At 48.6% G+C, this 23,573-nt stretch overlaps 2 protein-coding genes across 5 annotated transcripts in view; one reads left to right on the top strand and one right to left on the bottom strand.

Moving 5' to 3' along the window:
• Positions 1-2,951, bottom strand: part of Sufu (SUFU negative regulator of hedgehog signaling) — a 100,957-nt gene extending 98,006 nt beyond the window's left edge. For both annotated transcript variants that reach the window (NM_001024899.2, NM_001439944.1), the window contains 1 exon segment: positions 2,595-2,951. In NM_001024899.2, the coding sequence (NP_001020070.1) occupies positions 2,595-2,776 (182 nt within the window). In that variant the 5' untranslated portion in view covers positions 2,777-2,951.
• A 1,274-nt stretch (positions 2,952-4,225) lies between these two features.
• Positions 4,226-22,921, top strand: Actr1a (actin related protein 1A). 3 transcript variants are annotated; one of them, XM_087550998.1, is made up of 11 exons: positions 4,226-4,337; positions 12,299-12,363; positions 14,404-14,539; positions 15,141-15,266; positions 17,387-17,511; positions 18,601-18,817; positions 19,419-19,511; positions 20,014-20,188; positions 20,286-20,347; positions 21,063-21,103; positions 21,246-22,921. In XM_087550998.1, the coding sequence occupies exons 1-11, from the start codon at positions 4,290-4,292 to the stop codon at positions 21,346-21,348; spliced, it is 1,191 nt and encodes a 396-aa protein (XP_087407124.1). In that variant the 5' UTR covers positions 4,226-4,289; the 3' UTR covers positions 21,349-22,921. The 3 variants fall into 3 exon arrangements, with proteins under 3 accessions (XP_087407124.1, NP_001099834.1, XP_087407126.1); NM_001106364.1 differs by having other exon boundaries at positions 14,404-14,479; positions 21,246-22,920; XM_087551000.1 differs by lacking the exon at positions 20,286-20,347 and having other exon boundaries at positions 14,404-14,479.
• The last annotated feature ends 652 nt before the right edge of the window (positions 22,922-23,573 follow it).

Genomic DNA, 23,573 nt, shown 5'->3' with positions numbered 1-23,573 from the left:
GGAGGCTAAGTTATTTATAGAAGTCATAAGAAAGAAAGTCACTAAAATAGCTTAGGATCTCGCCTGAGGGAGTTAGGTAGAGGGACAGATCTCTACGTCTTTAACTGTGATTTCACGAAATCATCTGATTAAACCCATAACCAGCTGGGTTTGGAAATGGTTTGGGGATGGATAGAGGAGAGAAAAGGCTGTAGAACCCTAAAAGAGACAGACTCCACACTCTTTCCAACTTCCTGCTACAAATCCCCAACAGCCCTTGACGCAGCCCAGGTCCATGCAGCAACAGGCAGTAGCACTGTGTCTCCTCTCCTTGTTCTGCTTGCAGGCATGCTGTGGCTCCCACAGCCGGTCTCCCAAGAGAGGTCACATCAAGAAGAGGCCACGAACCAAGCAAAGTTAGCCTTATACTTGCACTCAGATGAATGGGGGAAAAATCATATTTTACACTTAGGAAGAGATGCAGTCCAATGGCCCAGAACATCCCTTACCTCAATTCCCTCAACACCTGATTTCTTTCTCTCTATAGGGTAGTTGCAGGATAAGACACAAGGCTCTGCCTCCCTACTTTGATCTTGTCTTGCTTGAAAATCTCAGTCAGAGTATTCCTGGTGGCCAGGGACCACTAGCTAAAATGCTACCCCTCAACCCCCAAAGAAAGCCCATAGCCAGACGCAAGCAGTTTAGTGGGTCATACTGCTGTAAGATACTAAACATAAGGGACAGCAATAAACTTCAGTATCTCAATTCTGCAAATCCCTATGAGTTTTAGAAAGAACCATTACTAAGCTGGTTCCTCTTAGATTCCCGTGTCTAGGTGGCATTTCTTACTTCACAAAGTACTGTACATGTCTTTTCATTTGTCATCACATGCTAGTCTACCTCTGGGGATACAGCCTCACTACAAACTTGTAGAAAAAAAAATAAGTGGTATAATTACCCTTGGTCTTTTGCATAATGGTTTCATACCTCTAATGCACGACTCTGTCTTGATGGCCGTGTAGGTGATATAAAACCAGGCGCCCCATATTCTGCACAGAAACTTTTCCCTCACACTTACACAAGATTAGAGCAAACAGCACGGCAAGGCTAGCCCCATTTTTCTCATGACGTGGGACAAGTTCATCATAACTAATACAGAGGTGCAATTGAAATGGGTGATTAGGTTAGCAAGAGCTGCTTCCTGCTCAGAAGCACTCTTTGAAACTCTCTTCAGCCTGGAAACAGGCTGCCCTGCACAGATGCCTTGCCGGCATGTCTCCTGGCTACCCAGATGAGGCTGGTCCCCAGGTCCTCCCGGCTGTCAGTTTCCTTCCCATCATGTACATAACTGACACAGGGAGTTAGCCTCAGTCCTGTATAGCCTGTCGCCCATCTCCAGAGGCAATCAGAGGTTGTTACATAGGAAAAAGACTCGGCTTTAAAAGCAGTGTAAGCTGTAAAGACATCCACTTCCCCCACTTCAGGTCCAGTTTTTGCCAATTCCCCAAGCCATTGCTCCAGGTATTTTCCGGGATCCACTGAAAGGGGTCATCTAATACAGTGACTGCCTACATGAATGTGGCCATCTCTTAGTCTATTTTTGGTGCAGAAAGACCACGAGGACTTGTCCCATAACACTTGTCTGAATTCAGGCTGACTTGAAGAAACGGGTTGCAAAAAGAATAGGAGATTAGAGAGCACCATTTCTACCCCAAGGACAGCCAGCCCGTTTGGAACCTGATCGTTACTGGGCAACTTTAAACTTCGGCTGAAATCCTGAAGGCAAGGCAGGAAGCGCTTCTTCAAGCTACACTTCATTCCTCCTGCCCACTCAGGTCTCCATCACGCACCTCGTGGCAAGCTACGATCTCCTTCAATCCAGAGCCAAAGCTTGGCCCTCCCGAAACCTGTTCTTAACTAACGACCTAAAGCAAAAGCAGCTGCAAAGTCAGAAGCAAGCTCTGCAGGGAGAAAGAGAAGTGTGCAGAGTAAGCAAAAAGTTTATCTGGAAGAGCGGCTCTGTCAAACTTCAAGAGCAACAGCTTCGCACTGAATGACAGAAGCTCCAGCGTTCGTTCGGGAACCTCCCGGAAAAAAAGAAAGCTGTCTCCTCAACTCTTCACGCATCAAAGGCACAATGCCCTCACATCTTACTCCCTCCTAACCCACAGGGGCGTCCTGGTCCCCGGACCGCCCTAGACTACGCGATCTCGTACCCTCCAAAGCCCTCTCAAATGCTCTCCAGGCCCCGCCTTACCTCCCCCCCATTCCACTCCAGCCGCCCCCTGGCTCCCCCAAGCCCACTAATGACCCACCACAGGCGCCCCCTCCTTTCTCCACGTTTACAGTTCGCTCTCACACGTCCCCCCTCAGTTCCTGTATACACCCCTAGTTCTCAGTTCTCCTAATCCCGGTTAACCCCTCACTACTCAAGGGATCCATTAACCCTTTGTCCCCATTCCCAACTTCTGTCCTAACTCCTTCCACAGCATCAGGAAGCTCCTGGTTCCTAAGTACTTGGACCGTTTTCTTCCTCCCACTTCTGCAAATTACTTCGTCCCCAGTGCTCGAAGCTTTCCCGGCCAGCCCCGGTCCTCCCGAGGCCCAGAGCATACCAGTACTTGACGATAGCGGTAACCTGGAGCGGGTTCGGCTGGTCAGGGTAGAGGCGGCGGCACTCTCCGTAGATGGCGTGGAGTCCCGGGGGAAAGAGTGAAGCAAAGGCCGGGGGGGCACTAGGGCCAGAGGCCGGGGGCGCGGCGGGGCCGGGGGCGACGCTAGGCCTCAGCTCCGCCATTGGGGCGCGTAGGGCGCGCGGGGAACCCGGGAGGGTAGAGGAGGGAAAGCGCCCCTATGGGCCAGCGGACCCACTGTGGATGAAGAGTCCCCGAGGCGATGGGGGCTACGGCGAGGTCTAACTCCGCGCCTGCGCACGAGGCTCCGTCCGCCCAAGTCGGAGCCTTCAAGACGTCGGCCAGAGGATGCTGTGGGACCGCGGGGAGCTCCAGAGGGTGGGGCGTCGGCGTGCCCTTGCCTGGCACCCATTGGCTAGTGTCTTTGCCAGTCACAAGTGGGAAAGGCGTGACTTGACAATAGACTCCGCCTCCCTGCCCCTGTGTTGGGAGTGTCCCAAGGATCTTGGCCTCCCCCTAGTGTTAGGAGGAACCCAGTTTAAAACCGAGGCGCCGTACCTTGAGGTGCTAGGGTCCTATGAAAGCTCTAAGAAACGCCCGAGAAGCGCTTAACATGGTGCTAACACACGATTTTAAGATAAGCTTGACAAATGATTAAATCATCAGACTGTGTCATTATTATTAATATATTACAAGTCTAATTATTTCTTGGAACTATTGATAAAAAGAGTAACACGAAAAGTGCCTGGGGAAAATTCCTAGCTGAAAAGCATTTACCTACTCTTTCTCTTCACCTGGATATTATCATCCATCAAGGTCAAGCTCAAGAAAGATGATAAAAGTTTCTAAACCTGGGGTTGAGGATTTAGCTCAGTGGTAGAGCGCTTGCCTAGCAAGCTGCAAGTTTCTAAACCTCTTTAGACCAGTAGTTCCGTGGCATCCAACTTACAGGTAATTTTTGATAACCTCCATTGGCTTTTGCTTCACGGTTTTGTCTTGTTTTGCTTTTCGTTTTACTTTTTGTTGTTTTTCGAGACAGGTTTGTTTTCTCTGTATAGCCCCTCACTGTTCTGGAACTCACTCTATAAACCAGGCTAGCCTCGAACTCAGATCTTGCTACCTTTGCCCCAAGTGGTGAGATTAAAGGCATGCAGCACCACCCCCGGTGCTGCTGGGCTCTTGTAAGTGCCGGGCAAGCATTCTACCACTGACATTCCAGTTCCACAGATGTTTGTAATGGTTTATATTGCCCAAGTGAAGGAATGGCTGAAAGGTAGAAATAATCTGTAAAATTCAACCGCCCCTGAACTACTGACAAATCCAATCCCAACTATTCACAAGTACTTCAGACTCCAAAAGAGTGTATTGGAAACCCCTTGGAAGGGGCCTCAAATCCAGTCATGCAACATTAATCATCAACATTGTGGCTCTTTAATCTACAGACACTACAAACCCCATGGCACCATATGTCGGAAATACACTGTCCAATCTCCTAAACCCGATCTGGATGGGACTCGGTTTGGAGCAAAGAATGCTGGGGATTGTAGTTCTTCGGAGGCGAGGTCGGGCCGCTCCCTGGACGCCCAGTACCGGCGACTAGACTGCGCATGCGTGTCAGTGGCGTTTGCTGCGGACCGGGCTGGCAGTTCCTTCCTCGGAGGGAAAGATTCCTCTGCCATGGAGTCCTACGATGTGATCGCCAACCAGCCTGTTGTGATCGACAATGTGAGTAGCATCTTTCCTATCTTTGAAGGGACTGTGTTCTCCTCCAGGAAGGATTGTTTCCGAGGTTTCAGCCTAGGCCGCCAGCTCTTTGTCACTGGCCCGGCCTGTCAGGCGGGTTCAGCTGCCGCCGCCCGGGTCCTCCTCACATCCATAGTTTGAAGGCAGGGTGGCCAGCCAACACCCATGTGATGGAGAATTTGAAGGTAGACAAAGGGAAGAGCTGTAGTCCAAGAAGGGTCCTTGGACCCTCGGTTTAAGGGGCCTTAACCGTTCTCCTAGAGCTTAGCATCCGCCTTCGCTCTGGATTTCCATCACCCAATTGGCTGCTCTTGCTGTCTATCTTCTCCTATTGGTCCCGCCCTTGGGCCTTGCCCGATTAGAACAGCACTCTGCAGTTATTGGCTCCGGCGCTTGTCGCTCTTCCGGCCGCCAAGGTGTTTCCCTTCTGTAAGGGGCGGTGCCGTGCACTATAACTGTAGGGATTGGCTCAGCAATTCAGGGTGCGGAAGGCGATGGCTGGTCCACCGGCTAAGGAGTACAGTTTCCTTGGGTGTGAGCTGGAGGGGCGATTTAGTAAACTGTATCTGGGTGGGGCCGGATAATCCGGTACCATAAATGGCCATAGGATTTCAGTTATTTTTGTGATTATAAATTATAGTTAGTAAAGGTAAAAAAGAAAGGGGAGTGACAAAGGCAAGGTGCTCTCCTGTTTACAGTGCCCACTTGAGAGACAGGGAGATTTTTCAGACACAGTGGTTGTCAAGTACGCTAGCGTTTCCAGGGCGCTTTTCACCGATATGCAAGTTGAAACTTCCCAAAAAGTGAATGGCTAAGGAGAAAGTTTGCACCTCTTCTCACCGACAGAACAAACACCGAAGGTGGAAGTGATCAAGGTCATACAGCTGTGGTGCCCCATAACTTCATTGCCTTATCTAAATAGCATTCCTTTGCTAAGCACCGTTCCACAAATGCTTCGATAAGGACAAATAGAAAGAACCTAAGTGTTCCATTTATGAGGAGGAGCGATTGTCTTCAGTTTCTGTATTTCACTCAAAGGTTTGGTCCCTCCCATTCTGGTTGGAATCTTCCTATTCACTTTCCAGGTCCCTCCATTGAGACAAACTACCACTTCCCTCTGTCCGAGGCTGACCTTTTCAGAGTAACTGTGATGCTGGGAACGTGGACATACCACTAGGTTCTTTTCTTTGTATTGTAGGTGGATAGAGATTGCTTTCTCTAGTTTATGCAGGAACAGGAGGCTTGGAGAGATTTTTTTAAACTACTCACTTTAGGAGTTGAGGATCCAAATCTCACACTGAAATCTGGTTCCAAGTTCTTCAGTCCTTCCAGGAAGGCTACTGTATTTGTTATGAACTGCCTTTTTAAAGGGGGAGGCTGAGGCTGGGGGTGTAGCCCAGATGCTAGAGCTTGTCTGACATTCATGAAATCCTGGGCTCCATCCGCAGCACAGCATAAACCTAGTGTATAAGCAGGTGTGGTGGTCCATGTCTGTAATCCCAGGACTAGAGAGGTAGAGACAGGAAAATGAGAAATGCAAGGTCATTGTTTGAAGCCGGCCTCTAAGGTGTGACATTGTTGGGAGCAGGGAATGGGAGCAAGGTTAGTTAAATAAGACCCATTATTTTGGGGGTTTGTTTTTGGTTTTGTCTCCCTCAATAGCCTCAGTAGACTTTTTAACCCTTGTGGATAAGAGGGTGAGATCCTTCTTTTTTTATTAATCCCTCTACCCACTCTACACAGCCCAAGGCCCCTTATGCTCTCTCTCTCTCTCTCTCTCTCTCTCTCTCTCTCTCTCTCTCTCTCCCTCTCCCTCTCTCCCCCTCTCCCCCTCTCCCTCTCCCTCTCTCTCTCTCTCTCTCTCTCTCTCTCTCTCTCTCTCTCTCTCTCTCTCTCGTTTGTGTGTGTTCGTGCCTTTAGAGGCCAGAAGAGGTCATTAATTCCTCTTCATAGAGCTGCAGGCAGTTATGAGCTATCCAACATGGTTGCAGTGCAGAAGGGATCCAACTCTGGTCCTCCCAAAGGGCTGTAGCTAGTGCTCTGAACTAATGGGCCAACTCCCCAGCCCTCGACTGTTCGATTTACACCCAACTCTACACAGTACCTAGGGCCTGGTAGCACTGTGTACAAAATGAGGCCTTCTTATTGGCTAAGTGGTAAATAGACAACTAATGATTGCTGTCATGTCAACAAAGATGTCCAGTGTTCGGTACGGAGGTGGGGGTGGGGGGAAACCCGGTCAGGATGAGGGGTTTCAGCTAATGTAATGCTGTAAATGATGAATAACACTTCTTTCTTTCGTTTGTTTGAGACGGGGTCTTTGTGAATTCTTGTTTTCAATGTTAATATCTAGACAAAACCAACTAAGTCTTTTTTTCTTGTTTTTTTTTTTTTTCTTTTTTCCGGGGCTGGGGACCGAACCCAGGACCTTGCGCTTCCTAGGCAAGCGCTCTACCACTGAGCCAAATCCCCAACCCCCCAACTAAGTCTTTAGCCAGTTCCTGTGTGTTAGGTCTCCTTTTTCTTAGTTGTTGAAAGAAAAAAAATGCATAGAAATGATCTACCTCAGACTGGAGAGATGGCTCAGCAGTTAAGAGTGATTGGTGCTCTTCCAGAGGTCCAAAGCTTGATGCCTAGCACCCACATAGGCAGGTTACAACCTGTCACTGAAGCTCCAGATGGGCAGGAATTCTCTTTGGTCTGAGAGCTGTTTTACTCATATAGACAGACCCACACACAGGACGTTCACACACACACACACACTTAAAATAAAGAGTTATCATGGACTGGAGAGATGGCTCAGAGGTTAAGAGCACTGACTTCTCTTCCAGAGGTCCTAAGTTCAATTCCCAGCAACCACATGGTGGCTCACAGCCATCTGTAATGGGATCTGATGCCTTCTTCTGGTGTGTCTGAAGACAGCAACAGTGTACTCACATACATTAAATAAATAAATAAATAAATAAATAAATAAATAAATAAATAAATAAATAAATGTGTTATCAGTTTTGCTTTGGCATTAGCAGTGCAGGAGCAGTCTGTCCATCCCCACAGCTCCCCTGCCTTGGATCCCTGGAGCTGGAATTACAGGTGGTTGTGAGCCACTCAGTGTGGATGCTAGGAACCAGACTCCAGTCCTCTGGAAGGACAGCAAGTACTCCTAACTGATGTGCTATCTCTTCAGCCCCTGGTTTCTTTTCCTTATTTGAGATTTAAATACCTGTATCACATGCATGCAGTGCCTGAGGAAGTCAGAAGAGGGCATCGGATGCCTTGGAACTGGAATTAATAGTCAGTTGAGAGCTTCTGAGTGATGCTTGGGAACTGAACCTGTGTCCTGTGGATAAGCAACACATGCGCTTAATAGATGATCATCTCTCTGGCCCTTTTTTCTTTTCTTAAAAAAGGCTCTCACTGTGTAGCTCTGGCTCACGGAGACACATTGTGTGGACAAAACTCAGCTTCAGGTCCTGTTTCCCTGTCCCCTGGAGGCTGAGATGACAGGTGTATCATCTCAAAGCCATACATACCCAACAGGTTTTCTGATTTTTCCAGAAAAATAGAAAGTTTATTTCATATGCAGTCTTGCATTTGTAACCATTGCCAGTTACTATAAAGTTTGTTGTGGTTTACAAAAACAAGTAGGTTGGTTGCATAGTGCTAGAAGAATGGATACAGCTGACGCAGAAGAACCGTTTTGGGACTCAGGACCTCTTTTTGAGTGATTAAAAGTTCTATTAATTACAAGTTTGTGGCCAACCTTGGCTATATGGCTAAACTGTTTATATACAATTCTGACTGTACTAAAAACATTGAATTGTGGGGCTGGGGATTTAGCTCAGTGGTAGAGCGCTTACCTAGGAAGCCACAAGGCCCTGGGTTTGGTCCCCAGCTCCGAAAAAGAGAACCAAAAAAAAAAAAAAAAAATTGAATTGTACTATACCTTGAATTAGTAAATTATATCTGTGACATATTCTTAACTCAATAAGTTTTTTGTCTTTCTTTAAAACACTTTCGGGATCAAACCAAAGTCTTAGGACCAAAATGGACCGATTAACAACTTCCATCCTAGAACCCATGACCCCACCTCTCTTGGTATCTAGTTTTGTTAGATAGAAGACCATGAGCCTCTTTCTCCGCACATCACACAACCTGAAGTCCTTAAGATAAAACTTTCTCAAGCCACGGCCTGCAGCCGGCTGGTGCTGCGAGAGGCTGCTAAAGGAGCTGCTTGCTGCCTGCATCAGAATGGTCAGAGTCTCAGAAATGAGACTCCATTTTCAAGGAACTTCTACAGGGTGTTGGCCCTTCCCTTTGCAGAAGTGCGTGGCTGGGTGGCAGTGCACTGTTGTGTGCACACTCAGGCCTGTATACTCTGAGGGGTGGGCAGCTCGCAGAGCAGAGCACCTCATCTCACCGCCTCCTCTGCTTGTTGGTCCACACCTTGTCTTGGCAGGCCTGTGAGGGCCATGGGGACAAGCTGGGTCTGGTTCCTCTGAATTCATCTCTCCCTGTGCTGCTCATCTTCCCTGCCCCACCTCTGCCTGAGGCTGCTCACTGGCCTTCTGGGTGCTCGCTCAGGTTCAGAGTTTAGGTTTCCTCCGCCATTTTGTTTTTAATTTTTATTTTATTTTATTGGTTATTTTTTTTTAAATATTTTATTTATTTATTATATATATGAGTACACTGTAGCTGTCTTCAGACACACCAGAAGAGGGCATCAGATCTCATTACAGATGGTTGTGAGCCACCATGTGGTTGCTGGGATTTGAACTCAGGACCTCGGGAAGAGCAGTCGGTGCCCTTAACCACTGAGCCATCTCTCCAGCCCTGGTTATTTTTTGAAATGGGGTCTCACTTTGTAGACCAGACTGACCATGAACTCACAGAGATCCCCTTGCCTCTTGCCCAAGTGCTGGAATTAAAGGTGTGCACCACTGTATCCTGCTGTCTGCCTACTTTTTAAAATTTTTTTAAGACAGGGATGTTCCTGGCTGTCTTGAAACTTGGTTTGTAGACCAGGCTGGCCTGAAACTCAAAACTGGCCTGCAAAAAAAAAAAAAAAAAAAAAAAAAAAAAAAAAAAAAAAAAAAAAACTGGCCTGCAGCTGCCTCTAGAGTGCTTGGATTAAAGACACTTGCTACCATGCCTGGTACCTTTCTGCCAATCTTTTGCTCATAAATTTAACCCTTACCAGTTAGTCTCTTGAGTGTCTAGCAAATGACAGATACTGCTGTGTGAAGTCTCTAATCTTGAGGAACTTGAAATGAAGTAGAGAAAGATAGGAAACACAAATTCTAACAGAGGGCAGTGAGAGCCATGCTTTGTCGTGGTGCAGGTAATAGTGAGTTCTGGGGTTACCCTTCAAGAAGGCACAGGATTGTACTGGACCTCTGATACTCTAGGTAGAAAACCAGAGGCCAATAAATGAGTCTGGCTTTGTTTCACTGGGCTTTGGGTTTGAGTTTTTTGAGATATATATAAAATGCTTTGCCTGCAAGTCTTCATATCACATGCATGCAGTGCCTGAGGAGTACTACCCTTTGTTAGCCTCTGTGTGGACACCGGAAGTCCAACCTGGACCCTCTGGTAGAGCAGTCAGTGCTCTTAACCCCTGAGCCATCTCTCCAGCCCCTCGCTTGGCTTTTTGAGACAGGGTCTTGCTCTGTGGCTTTCTTACACAGTGGGTCTTCCAGCTCCAGCCTCCAATTGGGATTGTGAGTAGCTGAGTCTAACATCATGACCTGCCTTGGGTAACAGGCTCTTGGTTTTGTGCTAGTAAACTAAAACGTTTACAACTTGGAAAATTAATTCTTAAAAATACTCAGATCTGAGCTGGAGAGATGGCTCAGCCGTTAAGAGCACTGGCTGCTCTTCCAGAGGTCCTGAGTTCAATTCCCAGCAACCACATGGTGGCTCACAACCATCTGTAATGGGATCCGATGCCCTCTTCTGATGTCTGAAGATGATGACAGCGTATTCATATACATAAAATAAATAAATCTTTTTTAAAAATTCAGATCTTAATGTATGTATGGTGACACGTGCCTGTAACCTCAGCATTCAGGAAGCAGAGGCAGAGAAGTCAGAAATTCAGGGTCACCTTCTGCTACAGAACAGGTTTGAGGCCATCCTGGGATATGTGAAATCCTATCTCAAGTAAATAAAAATCCTGGTCTAATGTAAGGATCTCACCTTCATTTCTCATGTCTTGAGTCCCTGCCAGGAGAGCCAACTAGTCTGTTGGCATTACACACCCTGATGAAGACAATGAACAATTATTAGAAACTTGAACGGGTTCCTGAAGATCTTTTGCACAGTGCTGTTCCCACCCACCCGTCCAAGCCCTGGGATTTGCAGTAGGATTTTCCCCCTCCTTCTTAGATTTTCAGTTCAATTCATAGCTGCACCTCTCTGGGTTCTTAGTCTGCTGTCCAAGTCAGTGAGTTTGCACAGTATGTCCTGTTTGCTCTCTTCTGCCGATAGAGGTTCCTCCTCTTCTAGAGAACTAGCTGCCCCCTGCTGTCCTTGCTGTCCCCTCTACACTGCTTTCAATGTCCTCCCTCCTCTTCTCACCAGACCTACCCCTGTCCTCAGACTTGCCAGAGGCAGGTTGGTCTCGTCACCTCCATCTTCCCTGCCTACCTCTCTGTAGAGGAGCAGGAGGCAGGGAGTCAAAGGTGCGCCAGAAGCCGTAGGCACAGAGATAACCTTGACACCTTGAATCTCTTGTGTATTAACTGATGCTGTGTGGCCTCTGCAAGTTTGCTGTGCCCCAGAAGTAGTTGAGTGCAGACCAGACAGGCAGGAGGACACGGGAACCAAATATGGTAGTTAAGTTTAGATGGAAGATAATGTGTGGTGGCACATGCCTTTAATGCCAGCCCTCACAGGTCAGAGGCAGGCGGAACTCTGTGAGTGTGAGGCCAGCCTGGTCTACATAGTGAATTTCAGGCTAGTCAGGGCTACACAGAGAAACCTTGTCTCAAAAAAGAAAAAGAAGAGGAAGAGGAAGAAGAATGGAGTGTATTTGCAAGCAGCATCAGGTCTTAACATCTTTCCTGCACACAGTGCCTAGAGTCAGTGTTTACATTGGTTGGGTCCTGGAAGGTATAAAGAAAAACAGTTCTTTCCTGGCACTGCCCTCAACCGACATGCCGGATATTGGAGCAGGAATTTGCATCTGTCTTCTGCCCTCAGAGAAGCCACCAAGGTCTCTCTGCTCTTCATCAGGAGCAAAGGAGCAAAGGAGTAAAACGCTGGCTTATAGCACGTGCCGACCTCTTGGGAGCACAGTGCTTCTGTCCTTCAGGAAGAGCCTGGGAACTGCCTTCTGCCAGGATCAGTGCCACACACCTGTAGTGGGATGTGTCCTAGAGACCTGAGGACAGGAGGGCTGCAGCCTAAGGTGGCAGTGCAGCCTGAAAGCACCCCTTGCCAGTAAAGGATGCAGCTCCCGGCTTCCCTCGTGTGCACTAAAACATGTAACTTCTAGGTAATTGCAATTTCTCATGCTTTCTGTTTTTTCTCTTGTATTTATTATTATTGTATGTGTGTGGAGAGTGCACATAGCACAGCACACATGTGGAGACTAGAGAGTCAGTCTCTTTTTAGCAGACATGCATGACAAGTGCTTTGAACTGATGAGCCTTCTCCTCGACCCTACCAGTGTTATGTGTATTAATATTCGTATCAACGTTATAAGTAATGCTCAAAGTGTATGTTCCATGAGGTCAAGGAGAAAACTACAGAGAACTTGAGCAGTTCACTAAAGATGCAGTGAAAGTCCTGTTCACTGCTCCCTGTCCCTTCCTGGATGTGTACTCACAGTTCCTATGCTCCTGCCCACTCAGCCGCTACACACAATTATAAGGGCTTTCTCTCTTCTTGGAAACGGAATCATACTGTGGCGGCTCTCACTTCTCTTTGTCCTCTCTCCGCAGGGATCCGGTGTGATTAAAGCTGGTTTTGCTGGTGATCAGATCCCCAAATACTGCTTTCCAAACTAGTAAGTCATTTTGAGGCTTGGTTGTGACTCTGGAGAGCTTGTCTTCTTTGCCCTGTGACCAGCCCTGCCTTGTTAAGGAGGAAGAATTCTTGGTACCCAAAACAATAAACAACGGATGTGCTCTGGGTCTGGGATAAGGGACGTGATTGCCCGGCGTGTTTTGAGAGGCATAGCAGGGCCTCTTCCTTTTTTTTAAGTGTGAGTGTGTGTGTGTTGGAGGAGGTAGGTGCTATGGCATGTGTGTGCTGGTCAGAGCACAACTTCGTGGGATCAGGTCACTCTTCCAGCTTATGCTGTTCCAGGGATCATACTCAGGTCACTGACTGGCACATCAGAGCCTTTACCCACTCAGACATCTTGCTGGGTAAAACAAAAAATTGATTCTAAGGCTGGGTATGGTGGTTCATGCCTTTAATCCAGCATTTGGGAGGCCAACTGGATCTAGATAGAGTTCCAGGACTACACAGAGAGGCCCTATCTCAAAAAACCAAAAACGCTGTCTGATTCCATCTACTGACACCAATCTTATCCTTGGTGATTCAGAGAACCACAGAGCCCTCCAAGTTTTATTTCTTTAAACAGAGTCTCCCTGTATTGCCAGGTTGACCTCAGTTTCTTGAGTTCAGACAATCCTGCACCTCAGCCGCCTCAGTACCAGGACTGTGGCAGGCACGCCACACTCAGCCACTCTCTCTTTAACATCCTCTTCCCGGGCCAGAGATGGCTCAGCAGGTCAAGGCACCTGCCCAGGAGCCAGGAACCTGAGCTGGATCCCAGGACCCAGCGGTGGAAAGAGAGAACTGACTCCTGCGAACTGACACACAACTAAATAAATTTTAAAACATCTTTTTAATTCTCCTATTTTCTAGCACAGAGTTTATTTAAAGTTAAACCACATTTGTTGTCTTAGACTGAGGGCTCTGAGCTTTTCTGCGAGGGAGAGATTACAAGGAGAAGATGGCATGGCAGGCTTAGGAAGTCCATGCCTGGGAAGGAAGAGAGCAGTGGGGCAACAGCAGTCCTGGGACGGGACTTAGGAGAGAAAAGATCTGCTTTTATTTCTTTTTTACTTTTTTAAAAAATATTTATTTAAGTACACTGTAGTTGTCTTCAGACACTCCAGAAGAGGTACCCAGATCTCATTACAGATGGTTGTGAGCCACCATGTGGTTACTGGGAATTGAACTTAGGACCTCTGGAAGAGCAGTCAGTGCTCTTAACCCCTGAGCCATCTCTCCAGTCCAGTTTTCTCTTTTTCTTTTCTATTCTTTTTTTGTATAACTAGAGATGAAATACAGGGCACAGGGCTCTGGCACTGAGCTATAATCCCAGTTCTTAAATTTTTTTTAGTTCATCATTTATTTAGAAATCCATTTTTTTTTTCCAAGACAGGGTTTCTCTGTGTAGCCCTGGCTGTTCTGGAACTCACCCTGTAGATCAGGTTGGCTCCAATCTAACACATCCGTCTGCCTCTCCTCGAGTGCTGGGATTAAAGGTGTGCCCCACCACTGCCTGACCATTTACAAAATAATTTTTTTAAAGGCATGTGCCACCTTGCCCAATGACACTTTTATCCTCTTTTTTTTTTTTTTTTTTTTATTTAAAGATTTAGTGAGTGCTCTGTCTGCATATACACCTACATGCCAGAAGGGGGCATTAGATCCCAGTATAGATGGTTGTGAGCCACCTCATAGTTACTGGGACCTGAACTCAGGACCTGTGGAAGAGCAGACAAAGCTCTAACTGCTGAGCCATCTCTCCAGCCCCATTTAGATCTCTGTCTAATGTACACTGGGAAAATAGGTGAACCAGAGGTATTATTTATAGAACAACTTAACAAAAATAGATAATATGCAGGTGACTCCGAATAGTACATGTTCTTTATATAAAAGACAGAAAAAAGTATAAGAAAGGGCATGGAAGCTAACCGAGCCCTCCCTGCTCGGAGACAAGCATGAGCGAGGGGCATTGGTGTATCTAGACTGTGCTCTTCCACGACTGTCCTGAAATAAAACCATTCCTTTCTGCTGTCCTCTGCAGTGTGGGCAGACCCAAACATGTTCGAGTCATGGCAGGAGCCCTCGAAGGTGACATCTTCATTGGCCCCAAAGCTGAGGTAATTCCCAGTCCAACAGAAGAAGCCTCGGGCTTGCAGAGGGCTTACCTGTCCACCACAGTAAGCATACCAATGGGGAAAGAGGTCATCGTTCTCCCAAGAGCAGACTCTGGCCTTAAAGAAGACATACCTGGAACCCACATGGTGGGACAGAGACCAGTCTAGAAAATGGCACTGCTTCTGTACCTCTGTGTCCTGTCACTGTCTTACAGTCATTAAATTGATTGGCTTGGGTATATTTTTGGCAAGAGGGATTCAGAGAGAAATCCAATCTGGTCTATCCAAGGTATGAGTTAATTACCCAGGCTTTGGCAAAACCTTCGACAGGCTCTAGGAAACGTAACTACAGAGCCAGTGCTGCCCATTTTGGTTCCAGGAACTGAGATAAGAGCCAGGACACTGTGTCCCAGAACCAGGCAATGAAACAGGGGACCTGGGGGCCATGGAAATTCAGAAGCCTCTGCTTCTCAGCTGCGCACTGAGTCAGGCAGCTTGTAGCATCCAGTCTCCAATGCCTACACTCAGTGTGGATGAGGACAGCGGGCTGGGACCTGAGGAAGCTGAGGTTCCTTGACAGTGCTTGTACCTGTACCCTCGGGTTGGTAGGGTGAGATGCCAGGCAGGGCCTGACTCTGCAACAGACTGTGCCCTCTACTTGCAGGAGCACCGGGGGCTGCTGTCAATCCGCTACCCCATGGAACATGGCATCGTCAAGGACTGGAACGACATGGAGCGCATCTGGCAATATGTCTATTCTAAGGACCAGCTGCAGACTTTCTCAGAGGAGGTGAGGGGCCTGTGTGCAAGACACTGCTGTGCAGGATGCCGAGTTGGGTAGAACTCCACCCCAGAGATGCCGGGGAGAAAGAGGGACCTGATGACTGCCGAAAGCGTTTGAGTATAAATACATGCAGCACTGAGCTGTGTACTTGTAGATACACTGTAATTTTATCTCTGTGCCATCCCTAATATATTCGAACTGAAGTTAGCTGTAGGAACGTGCTTACAGTGCTAGTGCCTGGAAGGCAGAGGCTGCAGGGTGAGGAACGGTTGAGACCAATCTAGGGCTATGTAGCAAGACTCTTATCTCAAAAGGGGAGCAAAAATGGGGGCTGGAGAGATGGCTCTGTGGTTAAGAACACTTACTATGCTCACAGAGGACCCTGGTTTGGTTGCCAGCACCCACATGGCAGCTTACAACCATCTTTCGCTCCAGTTCCAGGCAGATCTGATGTCTTTTGGCATCTGAAGGCACCCACACATGTGCACATACATACATACTCATACACACATGTGCACATACATACATACTCATACACACATGTGCACATACATACATACTCATAAATAAACAAAAATAAAAACAGAACCAAAAGACCTGGGTAGAATCATCTCCCTCTTACAAACAAGAGAAAAAAGCAGACTGGGCACGGTGGTACACAACCTGGGCACAGTGGTTCACCACCGTGATACCAAGAGGCTAGGTGTTCAGGGTGGTCCTTAGCTCCACTGCCTCTTTAAAGCTAACCAGGCCTACGTTGTCAACAAAATAGAAAACAAACAAAAACGTTAGAGCAGCAAGGTACTAAGTAGGAGAGAACCAACTCTACAGTGACCATTGACTTTCACATGTGCATGTGTGCATACACAAGATAATAAATGTAGAAAGATGAAAAGGAAGTCAGAAAATCGAAGTGGTATTTCCAAAATCATTCAATGAGTAAAGAAAGGAGTAGAGATGGGATTCGAACCCACATCTGTCAGAGCCCATACCTGTTAACTTCCAAGGAAGCGACTCTCGGAGATAAAAGAAGGATGTGTCAGTTTTCAGGGAGAGAAACTGGTCAGGCTTTGAAAACCATTTTGTATGTACTAGAGAGACAGCTCGGCAGTTAAGAACGAGTTCTAGGGGTTAGGGATTTAGCTCAGTGGTAGAGCGCTTGCCTAGCAAGCACAAGGCTCTGGGTTCGGTCCCCAGCTCCGAAAAAAAGAAAAGAAAAGAAAAAAAAAAAAAAAAAAGAACGAGTTCTACCCTTCCAGAGAACCTGAGCTCTGTTCCTACTGCTCATACAGGTGGTTTATAACCCCATGTACTGGGTCTAGCCTCCACCAGTACCTGCATTTGCATGCATAAATACACATGCAGAAACATAATTTAAAATAATTAAAATGTAAACATCCCACCCAGGGTCGGTGGTACACTTTTATAACCCAGCACTTGGGAAGCAGAGGCAGGTAAGTCTCTTGAGTCTGAGGCCAGCCTGGTCTACATAACAAGTTCTAAGCCAGCCAGGGGGTACAGACATCTTTTTTAAAAATAATAAAAATAAGTAAATAAGTAAAAGGGCTGGAAATAGAGCTCTATGAGGAGTGCTTGTCTAGCGGGAAACAATTTCCAATACCATGAAAAACCAATTTCAATATTTAAAAAGGGGGGCGGGGAGGCTGGAGAGATGGCTCAGCGGTTAAGAGCACTGACTGCTCTTCCAGAGGTCCTGAGTTCAATTCCCAGCAACCACATGGTGGCTCACAACCATCTGTAATGGGATCTGATGCCCTCTTCTGGTGAGTCTGAAGATGGTTACAGTGTATTCACATACATAAAATATTTTTTAAAAAACCAATATTAAATTTAAAATTTCTATTTTGAAATATATTTACCATAGAAAAACTTGAATTTAACAATATATTGACAGACAGAGGGACCTGTAGAGTAGTTTTGGAGGACAAGGAGGTGCACTCTGAGAATAAGGACAGAATGGGGCTTTAGGATGTGACATTGACAGACACGGGCATGACTTGTGACAGCCTCAGCTGACAAAGGCCCCCAGACAACAGACTTTCAGGGCAGGGTCACCAGGGTGGAGAGCTGACCTCACTGCCTGCCTCCTGGGCCTCTTTCCCCAGCATCCTGTGCTCCTGACTGAGGCACCTTTAAACCCTCGGAAAAACCGGGAGCGAGCGGCAGAAGTTTTCTTCGAGACCTTCAATGTGCCAGCTCTCTTCATCTCCATGCAAGCTGTGCTTAGCCTGTGAGTAGCAGCCCGGCTAGCGTGGCCTCTCTATAACCTAAGCCTCCGAATACATCCACTCTCCCCAGGGAAGATGAGCCGAGGTAGTGAGAAAAAGAAACTCTTACTGAAACTAGACATCGAAGTGCCTCAGATAAACCAAAGCAAAGTGTGGGTGCCCATTGCTCTCAGGTTTGGGGTTCAGGTCTGTGGTACACACCGCCGAGGCCCTTCTCAAGGTTCCTTAATGTATCCCAGTATTCACTCTGTGGACCGCGTGCCAGCTGTTCTGCAGGGCTGCTGGCATAGCTGTGGTCCAGACAGCACCACACCTGCCATGCTGCCCACCCGGCCTCATGCCTACCTCCATCAGCTGCTGAGATGGTGCCCTATGACCTACACAGACTATGTATTTGACCTCCTTAAATCATGAGCCAGCATTTGCAGGCTGGGAGATTTCCTGGGCTGGGGATGGTCCCCAGCACCCTCCCAAAACAAAAATAAAGGATTTCTTATCCAAATTTAAATTTCTAACCTCTGGACAAATGGAAATCTCTGATACCACTGGGCCAGCATTCCTGGACTAAATCCAATCTCGGCTGGCGCAGTTGCCGTGGCACGTTGGGTGTGCAAGCTGACTTTACCTATTGACCCCTGAATGCTGAGCCTGAGTAAGGGTTTGCCCTATTCCTGAGTCTCATTTCTGCCATTTGGATATTTTAAAAAAAAAAAAACCTAAAACTATGGGCTGACGTCAGAGGCAGCATGGGAAAGCCATAGCTCTCAGGGAAAGGGAAAAGCAGCCCCTTTTCCTCCTCCGCTGAATGCTTTTTCCTCCTCTTCTCTTGGGAATCGAAACTGCCCTTTAGGTCAGGTCCCCAGGACTGTAAACACCAGGCTGTGCTCTCAGACCAGAAGGCCTGTCCTTTAGGATGCTGGAGAAGCTTTGCTCCTCACTCAGTACTTCAAGGTCTCCTTAGTACCCAGGGACCCAGCCAGAGGGCCCAGGAGAAAAGTGGACCAAGGCTCAGAGCTCCCCTGACCCGGAGCTTTAACACGTGGACTTCTTCCTAGAGGGCATGGGGTTCAGTGATTGTCTCTTTGCCTCAGTTATGCCACAGGCAGAACCACAGGTGTGGTGTTGGATTCTGGGGATGGCGTCACCCATGCAGTCCCGATTTACGAAGGCTTCGCCATGCCTCACTCCATCATGCGCATTGACATTGCCGGCCGCGATGTCTCACGCTTCCTCCGCCTCTACCTACGAAAGGAGGGCTACGATTTCCACTCCTCCTCCGAGTTTGAGATTGTCAAGGCCATAAAGGAAGTGAGTGGTGTCCTGTGGCCGAGGGGTGGCAGGGGAATAGTGAACCTAAGAGTAAAGCAGGACGATGCTCCTGCTGGGTCCTGGGTCAGGCTCTGGATCCTCCTGGTACCTGTGTGCGTCTGTCTCGTCTGTCTTGCTCCTTCCCCTTCCTGAAAGCTGCCTGAGTGTGGGAAAGGAGCTGTTTCCAGTCCCTCAGCCCACAGGCCACTGCCCCTGAGTTTAGGATCACATCCTTGTTGAAGTTGAAATGCTTTTGTCTTCTTACGTAAACCCTCCTACCATGTATGGTTTGGGGAAACCTCTGAACTGGTGGGAAGCCAGAACCATACCAGAGGGAGGAGGAGAAAGGTGCCTGAGCCTGGCTAAACTTAGGCAGTCACAGGCCTGGGAGCTATGGAGCCAAGTTCCCAGGTTTGCTTACCAGGAAAGCAGAACAAGAATTCATGGTTTAAGTGTGCCCAGGACAGTGTGTCAGACCCCTGTCCCTGCTTGTGGGCGAGCACTTTTAGGCAGTCGCTGCAGATAGGCATGCTACTCCTGTGGACTTTGCCTGAGAGTGCACTAGGTTTCCTGCATACATGACTCATATCTGATTCTGCAGAGAGCTTGCTACCTGTCCATAAACCCCCAGAAGGATGAGACACTGGAGACGGAGAAGGCTCAGTACTACCTGCCCGATGGCAGCACCATTGAGGTAGTGACCACATTTTTCTCCTTTCCCCTCACACCTAAGCTTTGGGCTCAGCAGAAGGTCCTGAGAGGGCCTGACCAGCAGAACTGAGAACACAGCAGCCCAGAGCTTCTATGGGGACTTCCCTAGGGAGTACTTGTGTAGTGCTTGCTGTCCTAACCATCCCTGGGTACAGATTAGCGAAGTCACTGCTCCCTGGAACTCCAATTGATAAGACATTTCCTAGAGTGTCAATGCCAGAAATCTCTTAGCTAGAAAGTTCCAAAGCTAGTAGTAAGATAAGCACTCCCCCTAACCGCCACCCTAGTTCCCCAGAACGGTTTCTTTGGTCTGTTCCTAGGAGCCCTGTCTTTGCTCCTTGAGACCCTTGTCACAGAAGGTTTGTCTTTAGCCCGGGCTTCACAGACACCTGATTGCTAAGAGATAGGCAGGAAGGCCTCTTCTGTTCCCATTCCAGGGACCTCAGTCCCAGCCCAACCTCTTGAGCTGGCTCTTTACCCCACAGATTGGCCCTTCCAGGTTCCGGGCCCCTGAGCTGCTGTTCAGGCCTGACTTGATTGGCGAGGAGAGTGAGGGTATCCATGAGGTGCTGGTGTTCGCTATCCAGAAGTCAGACATGGATTTACGGCGGACGCTCTTTTCCAACATTGTCCTCTCAGGAGGTTCTACCCTCTTCAAAGGTTGGTCTTTGCTCTTGGGACCCTTGCTAGGGAAGCATCCTCATCCCACAGGGATCAGATGCCCAGAGTTAACTTGGGGGTCTCTGCTCTTTTGTAGGTTTTGGGGACAGGCTACTGAGTGAAGTGAAGAAACTGGCTCCAAAAGATGTGAAGATCAGGGTAGGGCACACTGCAGGCCGGGCCGGGCACAACGGGGCTCCACAGACTTGCAGGACAGGGCAGCTCTGTCCCCTGCCGGGTCTCCCCCAAGCTCTCCAGGTAGTGCAGACTAGTACCCCATGGCCTATCAGGAAAACTGAATTGACAGCTTGACCTTACCGTTACCGTGCCCTCTCCCATCCCCCAAGGTAGGACCCCTGTAATGCAGTTGCCTTCTGAACGGCTGCTGAAGGGCTTCATGTGGAGAGGACAGGCCCCAAGAGAAGGCATCTAATTCCTGCCATAGGTGTATCTCCCCACGTACGGTCAGGCTGGCCACAGCTCCTGCAAAGAGCCTATTGCGTGGTGTACATCCATTACACCCAGCCAAGGGACAGAGTGAGACAGTGGGCAGGGACAGGGTGGGGCTGAGAAGGTGGCTCAGCACTTGCTATGTAAGCATCAGGACCAGAGTGCAGATGCCCAGAATTCACATCAGAGCCAGGTAGGCATGGCCACCTCTTAAAATGGCAGCCTTTGGGAGGTAAAGACAAGGTCCCCAAGGGCAAGCTAGCTAGGTAGGCGAGCCAGCATGAGCCAGGAAGACCAGGTGTCAACCCTGGGCCTCCATGCACACACTCATGTGCATGTGCTCCCACACACCTGGGAACACACATGTAACAGAGGGATGACTGCGTCTGGGTGTCTTAGATTCCTCTCCTGTCCCCCTCTGCAGATATCTGCACCCCAGGAGAGACTGTATTCCACATGGATTGGGTGAGTAGCCCACGGAATAAGAGCAGAATGGGAAGCGAGGCTCTGACCATCCCACCATCCTACCTTGTCCCACCCCCAGGGAATTGACCGGCTGCACAATTTCATTCAGTCACACTGCTTCTCTGGGTTTTCTCCACTGCAGAGGCTCTATCCTTGCCTCCCTGGATACCTTTAAGAAGATGTGGGTCTCCAAGAAGGAATATGAAGAAGATGGTGCCCGATCCATCCACAGGAAAACCTTCTAATGTTGCGACATCACCACCTCTCTCTGAAGTTAACTCCACTTTAAAACTTTCTTGAGCTGGAGTGTTTGAGAGGAACTGCCTGTGTGTATGAGTGAGTGTGTGGGTATGGTATGAGTGTGTACTACTATGGAGTGCCGTGTGGCCCAGAAATCCTGGGCCCAGAGAGGACATTGAACTACCCACGAGGGGGATGGCCTGAGGCCTGGGGTTGACTACTCACTGGCCCCTTGCAGGAAGAGCTCTGGCAGAGGCCCACTCCTTTCTCAGCCAGGCCTTTGGCTGACTGTGTGGAACTATGGTTACTACCATGAGAGACCTTGCTGCTGCCAATCTCGGCTGGGCTGGCCCTGCTCCACTCCACCCGAGTGCCCTGAGGCCAGAGGCAGCTGCTGTCTCCCCAGCTCATCATTCTGTGCTGCCCATGCCTCTGGATCACACCGAGAACTGGGGCTGGGGTTAAGTTCTGTCTGGTTTGGTTCAGTTTGGGTTTGGGAGACTGAAAAAGCACTCTAGCAGTGGTTAAAGACTGGGTTCAGGAGAGAGCAGGGTACACTCACATCCACCTGGGAACCAGGTAGCAATTTGGACCGCACTGGGCATTTGGGAAGGATGGGGGATAGCTTCAGGGTTGATTTACAAGCTCCAGCCACATCCAGGGCTCGGGGACACTGTAAGGACTGTGGGCTCCAGGTCCTGCTGTTTGCTTCTCATACATCTTGGTTTCAATACCATCGCCATCGGTTTATTTATTGACATGTTTGTTCAGTAAAGGGAGTAGAGAGGGCTCCTGTCTCCTGCCCACTGGTCACCTTTGCTTACACTAATGTTTACAGCACCCAGGCTTTCCACAGTATCAGGGGCTCTGGCATTCCCTGCTGATAGTGAACTGACAGTATTCACGGGCCTCAGGACCCTGTGGGATTGGAGGCCGCACATGAAGGCACCCCAACCAGCCTCTTCCTTTCTCCTGGCCCCACTTGCTCACTGCCCTGGAGCCAACAGGCTGGTTGTGGTTGGATTTTCTAAGACAGGAAGGAGCATCCCTCTTTGGCAGAGGCCCTTTGTGAGGGGGGTGTGTTGGAGATCTAGACCCTTCAAAACAAAGCAAGCTGCAGTTAACCATGTTGCCTTTGCCACTCTAATTGACCGGGCGACTAAGTCAAAGTGGCAGGGAGGCCCCCTTCGAGGTTGGTCAGATTGAAGGGAGAGAAGGGGCCAGACCAAAGTGCCAAGATCTGATGGATTCCAGCCTTGTCCTCGGAAGTGGTCCAAGGGCCTTTGTACCCAGTACAAAGCTAGGGTGAGTCTGTGTGCACGGCACCCTCACTAGTGATGCCGTCTCACCCCAGTTCCAGATTCCAGACAGTATTCTCTCTCCACCATCCTATGACCAAAGGCCCCTGCCAGATGTAAAGCGAAGCTGGTGTGTGTGGAATCGATGTGGCAGCCCGTGGACTGCAGTGCGCTTAGCCAGCTCACCTCTCTCAGCCCAAGCCTGTCCCCTGCACAGCCTCGCAAAGCCACATTGCCTGGTGGGGCCCAGTGTACTTAAATAAAGTCGTTCCGATAGATACATCAGTCTGACCTCTGTGTGACCAGTGCCTGGTAGGAAGAAAGGGAAGCTCCCTAAAAGTGATATGCAGACCGTACCCCAACCTGTAAGGTGGATGGGAAAATAACAGAGTCTTAATTCCTGTGTATACTCAAACTGGTGAAGCCTCACTTCATCTCTGAGAACAGAGGGCTATTGTTTTTCTGAGAAGTGGTTTCTCTGTGTCCTGAGGGTTCTGGCTGTCCTGGAACTCTTAGACCTGGCTGACCTTGAACTCACAAAGATCTGCCTCCTGAGTGCTGGGATTAAGGATGTGCACCCCGACACCTGGCCTAAAACGGAGGTTCTTAAAACTCGTTTGTATAAGACATTTGAATCAGGCCTATAATCCTATCAACTCAGGAGACCAAGGCAGGGGACTCGCATGTTTAAGGACTGTGTGGGTTACAGAGAGAGTTCTGAGCCAGTCTCCACAACTTACTGAGATCCTGTCTCAAAGAGAGCTGGGGCTTACAGTTCAGTAGCAGAGCACTTGCCTAGCAAGCATGAAGCCCTTCTTTCAACCCTCAGTACCCCTCACCTGCCGTTCAGGAATGTAAGACGAAGCACGTGATCTATGGAGATGACTGCAGATAAAGGCAGGTACCAACAATCCTGTCCATCTGCTCGACTC

Source organism: Rattus norvegicus, chromosome 1 (genome assembly GCF_021556685.1).
Source record: "Rattus norvegicus strain SHRSP/BbbUtx chromosome 1, alternate assembly SHRSP_T2T, whole genome shotgun sequence".
NCBI classification, from domain to species: Eukaryota; Metazoa; Chordata; class Mammalia; order Rodentia; family Muridae; genus Rattus; species Rattus norvegicus.
Note: the sequence above shows the minus strand (reverse complement) of the source record. Positions and strands in the feature narration are given on the sequence as shown.